Source organism: Olea europaea, unplaced genomic scaffold (genome assembly GCF_002742605.1).
Source record: "Olea europaea var. sylvestris unplaced genomic scaffold, O_europaea_v1 scaffold956, whole genome shotgun sequence".
Taxonomy (NCBI): domain Eukaryota; kingdom Viridiplantae; phylum Streptophyta; class Magnoliopsida; order Lamiales; family Oleaceae; genus Olea; species Olea europaea.
Window position 1 is genome coordinate 178,028 of NW_019268057.1, and position 8,181 is coordinate 186,208.

General features: G+C 33.6%; 1 protein-coding gene across 1 annotated transcript; it reads right to left on the bottom strand.

Moving 5' to 3' along the window:
* Positions 1–6,265: 6,265 nt before the first annotated feature.
* Positions 6,266–7,407, bottom strand: LOC111392655. The gene is made up of 3 exons (XM_023018031.1): positions 7,270–7,407; positions 7,060–7,182; positions 6,266–6,986 (listed from the first exon to the last, which is right to left on the bottom strand). The coding sequence occupies exons 2-3, from the start codon at positions 7,150–7,152 to the stop codon at positions 6,747–6,749; spliced, it is 333 nt and encodes a 110-aa protein (XP_022873799.1). The 5' UTR covers positions 7,153–7,182; positions 7,270–7,407; the 3' UTR covers positions 6,266–6,746.
* Between the last annotated feature and the right edge of the window lie 774 nt (positions 7,408–8,181).

An 8,181-nucleotide genomic window follows, 5' to 3' on the forward strand; every position in this document is an offset into this window, starting at 1 on the left:
TTTGTATAACGATATTGAATTCGTTCCTAAAATACAAAAAATGATGTATATGTCGTTTCGATATCGAACACTCACTCTTCACTATTTAAAAGGTTCGGTGCACGCTATGGAATAAGTCAACAACGTTTATGTTGTTTCAATACAATTTTCGACAACAATTATATCATTTCTATTCAATCGTAACTATAATGTCATATATATCATTTTAGGAGTGGGTACACTAGAACGTTATGACTACGATATTAAATGTAATTGAAATTTACATATTTTCGTGATTTTATAATTTTCAAGTTTACATATTATACATGTTTAGAATGTAAACATTGTGCATATTCATGTAACGATATGTACTTCGATCTAGTGACACGTAAAGTAGTTGATGTCGTTCTAGTATAAAATGCTCTTATTTTAATAACAACTTTTAAATTTTTCCCTAGGCACAAAATAATGACTAGAATGACATATGCATCGTTTCTTTTCAATTTTAACGAGTTTGAAATCATTACAGTTTAAATAATAATTAGAATGACATATGATGATCGAAAGAATGTATCAAGTGAATTGATAGCACTCGAATGGCTCAAAAAGAGCGAATGGAGTTACTATCTTTATTTCTGTTGAATGTGATTGAACTCACTTAATGACTTATTTTATCATCCTACGTACGACAAATATATGTCAGGTGACCGTGGAAGATCGAATCGTTATTTTTATAATTATCATTTTTATTTATCGTTTTAGTTAAGATTTAAATCAAGTTGATATCAATGTTATCAAAATTATACTGAAACGATAATAGTATCTTTATGTATCAAACCCACAAAATAAGACAACAACATCCAAATCGTTATAGTACAAATTTAATGAGTTTAAAATCATCACAATTCAAGTTACAGTGATAACGACATAGATATCGTTTATTTTCATATAAAGCAATATTTATATCATTCTAGCTAAATATAAAGATTCGACCGTTTACAACCACCTGTTCTGCCTTCAGCATATGTAGAATGATCGAGAAATGTCATTAAGTAGATTGATACCACTCAAATGACTTAAAAAGAGCGAACGAAAATACTTTCTGTCTAAATAGTTCGAATGTGGTATCCAATCATGAGAACAAAAAATGTTCTCATAATTTCTTTTGAGAGAGATCGAACCCACTTGATTATTTATTTTGATCATCCTACATATGTCACATACATGTATGGTGGTCGTGAACGTTCGAATCGTTATTTTTAGCATAAACGATATAATTGTCGTTTTATTTTAATTGAAACGATATGAATGTAGTTTTAGCTATGATTTAAGCTAAAACGATATCAAAGCTGTCAAACTTGCATAGAAACGATAATGATATCGCTATGTTTCAAAATCACAAATAAAGTAACGATATTCATATTATTTTAATACAAATTTGATGAGTTTGAAATCGTTCCAATTCAAATCATATGTAAAACGACGTAGTTATCGTTTTTTCATATAAAACGATAATTATATCGTTCTCGCTAAAAATAACAATTCGACTGTCCACAACCACCCGTCATGCCTTCAACATACGTAGGACGATCGAAAAATATCATAAAGTGAGTTGATACCACTCGAATGACTTAAAAAGAGTAAACGAAAATACTTTTTATCGGAATAGTTTGAAGGTGGTATATAATCATGAGGACAAAAATGTTCTCATAGTTTTTTTTGAGGGAGATCGAACCCACTTGATTACCTATTTTGATCATTCTACACATGTCAGATGCATGTCTGGTGGTCATGGACGGTCGAATCATTATTTTTAGCAAAAGCGATATAAGTATCGTTTTATTTTAACTAAAACGATATGCGTATAGTTTTAGTTATGATTTAAACTAAAACAATATCAACGTCATCAAACTTATATCGAAACGAAAATGATGTCGTTATATATCAAAATCACAAATAAAGTAACGACATTCATATCGTTTTAGTACAAATTTGACGAGTTTGGAATCGTTCCAATTCAAGTCACAGGTATAACAACATAAATATCATTTCTTTTCATATAAAATGATAATTATATCGTTCTGGATAAAAATAACGATTTGACCGTCCACAACCACGAGACATGCCTTCAACATACGTAGGACGATCAAAAGTTATCATAAAGTGGGTTGATACCACTTGAATGGCTTAGAAAGAGCAAACAAAGATACTTTCTGTTGGAATAGTTTGAAGGTGGTATACAATCATGAGGACAAAAATGTTCTCATAATTTCTTTTGAGGGAGATTGAACCCACTTGATTACCTATTTTGATTATTCTACATATGTTAGATACATGTCTGGTGGTCCTGAACGGTCGAATCATTATTTTTAGCAAAAATGATATAAATATCGTTTTACTTTAACTGAAACGATATGCGTGTAGTTTTAGTTATAATTTAAACTAAAACGATATCAATATCGTCAAACTTATATCAAAATGAAAATGATGTCGTTATGTATCAAAATCACAAATAAAATAACAACATTCATATTGTTTTAGTACAAATTTGATAAGTTTGGAATCATTCCAATTCAAATCACAGGTATAACGACATAGATATCGTTTCTTTTCATATAAAACGATAATTATATCGTTCTGGATAAAAATAACGATTTGACCGTCCACAACCACCTGTTATGCCCTCAACATACGTAAGACGATCAAAAGAGGTCATCAAGTGGGTTGATACCATTCGAATGACTTAAAAAAAGCGAATGAAGATACTTTCTGTCAGAATTGTTCGAAGATGGTATACAATCATGAGAACAAAAATGTTCTCATAATTCTCTTTGAGTGAGATCGAACCCAATTGATTACCTATTTTAATCCTCCAACATACGTCAGATGCATATCTGGTAACCGTGGGCGGTCGAATCGTTATTTTTAGTCGAAATGATATAATTGTCGTTTTATTTTGATTGAAACGATAAGCATGTAGTTTAAGTTATGATTAAGCTAAAACGATATCAACGTCTTCAAACTTGTACTGAAATAATAATGATATCGTTATGTATCAAAATCACAAATAAAGTACGGACATTCATATCGTTTGAGTACAAATTTGAATAGTTTGAAATCGTTTTAATTCAAATTACAAGTATAACGACAAAGATACCGTTTCTTTTCATATAAAACAATAATTATATCGTTCTAGCTAAAAGTAAATTCGACCGTCCACAACTACCCGTCATGCCTTCAATATCGTTACGTTGTTCAGTGCACTTTTTTTATTGGGAGGACATCTATATCATTTTGAGTTTCAGGAACGACTTCCATGTCATTCTTAGAATGAGTGCATTTTTGTATTAAAATGACTTATATATCGTTTATGTATAGTCATAACGACTTTTATATCGTGTGTATTTCATACTAAAATGATATAAAAATCGTTCTTTATTACATGAACGGTTTCAATATCGTTATGCTATTCACTCTACTTTTTTGCATTGGAATGACATCTATATTGTTTTGTGTTTCAATAACAACTTCAATGTTATAATTAAAATCAATACATTTTTGTACTACAACGATCTTAAACACTTTGTTTTAGAAGGAAGAAAATATATATCGTCATTAGATTGATTGCATTTACATAAATTGTAACTATATGAACGTCGTTTGTATTTCAATAGTGCAAAATCATTTCAATAGCACAATGACTACAAAATTATAAAGTTACAAGTCAGGACAATATGACAACATTAATCTCAGACGATTATTACTCGAGAACTTAAAAAATAAAGATTGTTTTGGAAAAAAAATTATAAAAATAGAAATGAACGGTCGATTAATATAGTTTTTATAGATCCATTGAATAATTTTGATCATTTATAATCTCAGCACTGTCACAGACTTAGGAACTTGGATTATGAATTATGATGATAAACCAGGAAGTTCGCCTACTATATAAGCCTGCCATTACATTATAGTTTCTATCGTATACACATATATACACACATTTTCGACCTACATCTTGATGAAACTGAAGGAATAAATTACTTAAAATGTTGGACCAATTGTTTCTATGTAAAAAAGTCATCCACCAATAGCATCTAAAAAAAGGGGAAAAAAACGACGTTTCTCATTTTTCTTTGGGTCGGGGATGGGAAAGGCTGACACAATATTCGACCTGCTATGTCAAATTCCTCTCAGAGCAAAATTGAGTAAGCATGTCCCTTAAGAGAGCTGCAGTATGAAATCACAAAGTAAACATCCAAGTTTCTAAATCTTAATATTGAAAGCAAATAAATGAGCAAGATAACACACCCGATAATTATGTAATTTGCAGGAAATAATTCCAAATCAATTATCCATTATAAATGTAAATGAAATAATAAAAGAGTATGCTCCAATAAAGCCAAGGTACTGGTTTCTATTTCAAGGTATTGGTTTGTTCCATCTTATTTGGGAATAAAAATATGCAGTCCATTGATATCTTATGACTGTATTCGTAACCATTTGAAATTGTGAATAGATTATTTAATCATTCAATTTTTCCAATTAAATTCCAAAAAAGTTGTGAATTGATGTTCAACACCTATTTGACTTTATCATATAATTCCACATAAGAAATAGTTTTCAAAACAAGAATAGGAATTGTTTTTCTTTGCCATTCCCTGCATATTTTCATTTTTAAACACATTCAATTGATTGCTCATATTCAATTGGAAAACAAACTGATATCCATACCATATTCACGGTGTCCATAACTGTAATTCAATATAAAAATTTCTTCAAATTTCAAACATTGTACAGTACTGATAACGATATGTAAGTCGTTACAGATTGCAGAAAACGACATGTAAGTCGTTATGTATAGAAGAAAATTAAATGTATGTTTTATAGTAGACCAATAATAAGAATAGCCAAACATGGCTTTTTAAACTTACATTTTACTCTAACCGATATAAATGATGAGTAATGAGAAAAGGGTTTGAAAGTAACCCATATCAAAATTCTAATCTAATGATAAAATTAATTCAAAATCGTTGTTCACAAATAAAAACCATAAACATATATACAACAACATGAAGAAATTATTCAAAAAATGAACAAAGAAACTAACCTAAAAATTGAAAATTACAACATCCTCTTCTTCTCCAAATGCCCAACAATAATATTGTAAGATTTTATTACTCACTTCAACCAAATGAGTGTTCAAAAAAAATGAAATGTAGAGTTTATAGCTTCATTAAATAGAGAAAAATGATGATGACAAAGAAAAGAATTGCATACCTTTATAGCCGATTTTTGAAGAGCAAATAGAAGGAATGTAGAATTTAATTAGGGTCAAATGGGATTTAAAATGGGAATTAGGGCAGCAATGTCTTTTTTGTATGTAAGGTCATTTTTGTCATTTACAAATTATATTTTTCATTTTCCATATCTTTAGGCCTTTTACTCAAAGAACTTAGTTTGTGGACTTTTTAAAGTAATGTTTTGTTTGACTAGATTTTTTAAATGAAAGCCCCAAAAATTAAAGTGATATATTTCATGTATTGGATTTGGAGGATTTTTTTTGGTAGAGTTATATGGATATACCTTGTAGGGCTAGACCCGAATTTTGACTGCGTAATCTATGACCCGTTTGATCGCTCCTATGATTTTCAGGGCTAATCCCTAACTACAACTAGTTGTGTAGGAGAGTTACTTTTAAAAATGGAATAGTCAAAGAAGGGAAATTTCACTTTAACTTGTTCAATTGTTAATATTATCACAATGACCTATTGAGTATTTAAAGAGAAAATATTCTTAAGTGTATTATACAATTACAAAAGATAGTTTTGTTTAAAAGACTACCCTTTAGTTAACAAATAATAACCAAACACTTCCTACTTAAAATATCAAAATCAGCAAACTTTTCGTATCTGTTTACTCCAACATAGATAAAAACACTCTCATCTTTCATCTACTTCAACCTCAAGATCTGAAAAATTTATCGAACGCGGTAGTTGAATTTTTTTTATATCTATCTCATAATATCAGTAAGTTTATAATAAACACATTTAATTTTGTTTTCATTAAATTACTTTACGTTTTAATAGATAAAATTTATTTCGACATATAATGTTAATGTAGATAGTTTTTTAATAGATCTATAAAAAATTTAAGCATTTGATGAGGAAAAATTCATCTGTATATACTGAAACATTAATTTACAAAAGTTTGGTGTGTACATTAATCGTCTTAGCCGTGAAGGGAGAGACAATGTACTGTGACGGCACTCTTGACCTCTTGCCTACTATTAGCTCCGGCACGTGAACAACATGATTTTTCGCCCCAGTCACGGTGGTCGTCCTCCCCTCGTCCACCTCGAGCATCGTCCCCTTCTTCGCCCCAATGATCGCCACCTTTCACCTCCTCCTCCATCCCCGTCGTCACCACCTTTTCGACGATAGCTCCCTCCTCAAGGGGTCCACCCCCCGTCATCACTACCTTCTCGACCCCTTCATCCGCCATCGTTGGCACCACCTCCTCAATCGTAGCTCCCATCCTCGACGGGGCCACCCTCTTCTCTGCCCTCAGGGCCATCCTATCCTCCATGGATTGAAGAAAGGATTCCCATGCATCCTCCAACCACGACTGTGGGTGACCCTCATCTCTATCCTCTCGATCACCCCCGGTCGTCACCTTCGTTACCCTATCGTCTGCCTGATAGATCACCTCGAAGTGCTATCACCTCATCCTGAAGGTCACCTAAATGCCCACGCAGTACTCTAACATCGTCAGCTATATCCTCGACCCTTCCTACCAACTGGTGTCCCAGATCGTCGACCTGCTCCATCATATCTCAGCGTAGCGAGCCGACCTCCTCTGATATAACTCCTATCAGCTCTCGACACAGCATGCCGATCTCCTGCACCATAAATCCAGTCAGACGATGTACAGATCATTAGAATAATCACCCTGAGGGGGAGGAGGTGATGCCACCGATGAGGTGATGCCTGAACAACTGGCTCGCGGTCCTGCACAAACTTACATATAAACTTATTCACTAATTGCTAACTCATACAAAATATTAATCAATAATTCACTTACCCAGTCTCGATTGAGGATCGAGTCGGACATTTGGTCGTCTTGGGTGTGCGAAACCACTATTTCACGCACAAAACCGTGAGCCTCCTCCTCCATCGATGGCTCCAAATGAGTTGTTACTTCAAACTGACATATTGACATTTTAAAAAGATAAAATCATGTAATGAGATTTTAAATTATGTACAATATAAATCACAAATTTTTAATACTCACATGAGGGTCGTCGAGGAAAGCCAATAATTATTTTCCAGTGAGACATCCCTCCGCCCAAGATGCTCACTAATGGTACATCTAAGGACATCCTATCTCTCCTCACCGCGTAAAGCGGGTACCTAATATGGGGATGGTCTCACACGCCCAAACTTGCAACACATAAATTAGTACATACAAATTCAATAGAAAAAACATTTTAACATTAATTGCGTTAATCATTTACCTGCAGCGCCAACAGAAATCTGTAGGTGTCGTACTTACGCACGAGCCCCTTGGGCTTCGAGTGCGGTTTGGTGAAAATGTGGATGGTGTTCTTGAAATATCGACGGCTCCATGGATAGCTGTTGAAGCGATCTATGTCATCGAAGATCTGCAGGTGGAAAATGTTGATTGCGGTCTTTTTGTGGTGACACCGTATCACGTTCTCAATGATGTAGACCAAGCCTAACTTCAATTTGTTTAACATTTCGTTATATCTCCTGATCGCATCCATCAATTGAGGCAGAACCACCATCCTTGTCCCTAGAAGTTAGTGTCTTGTAGCCTATTTCTTCTTTGAGTCTCGTCGCTAGCTGCCTCATCGCCCATAATCTTCAATTTTGTCAGCAGGCAAAGTTGAACATGGAAAATCTGGCAACTTTGCCCCCGAGGTCGAAGTGGAAGGCGTCGTCATCAATTGGACTCAACAACTGACATAGAAGAGTATCGATCATCTGACCCGAATACTGCAACTCTCTCATAGGGTATAGAAGCCACAGAAAGGACTGACGCAACGCATCTACATGCTGGTTGTCAAGCAGCTCCAGGATCTGGGTGAAGCTATCAAAGTTACTGTTCCACGTGAGTTTGCCCCGCATCTGTCTCAGCTCTGCATCTAGATGATAATCCATCCTGGAAAAATTGAAAAAGAAT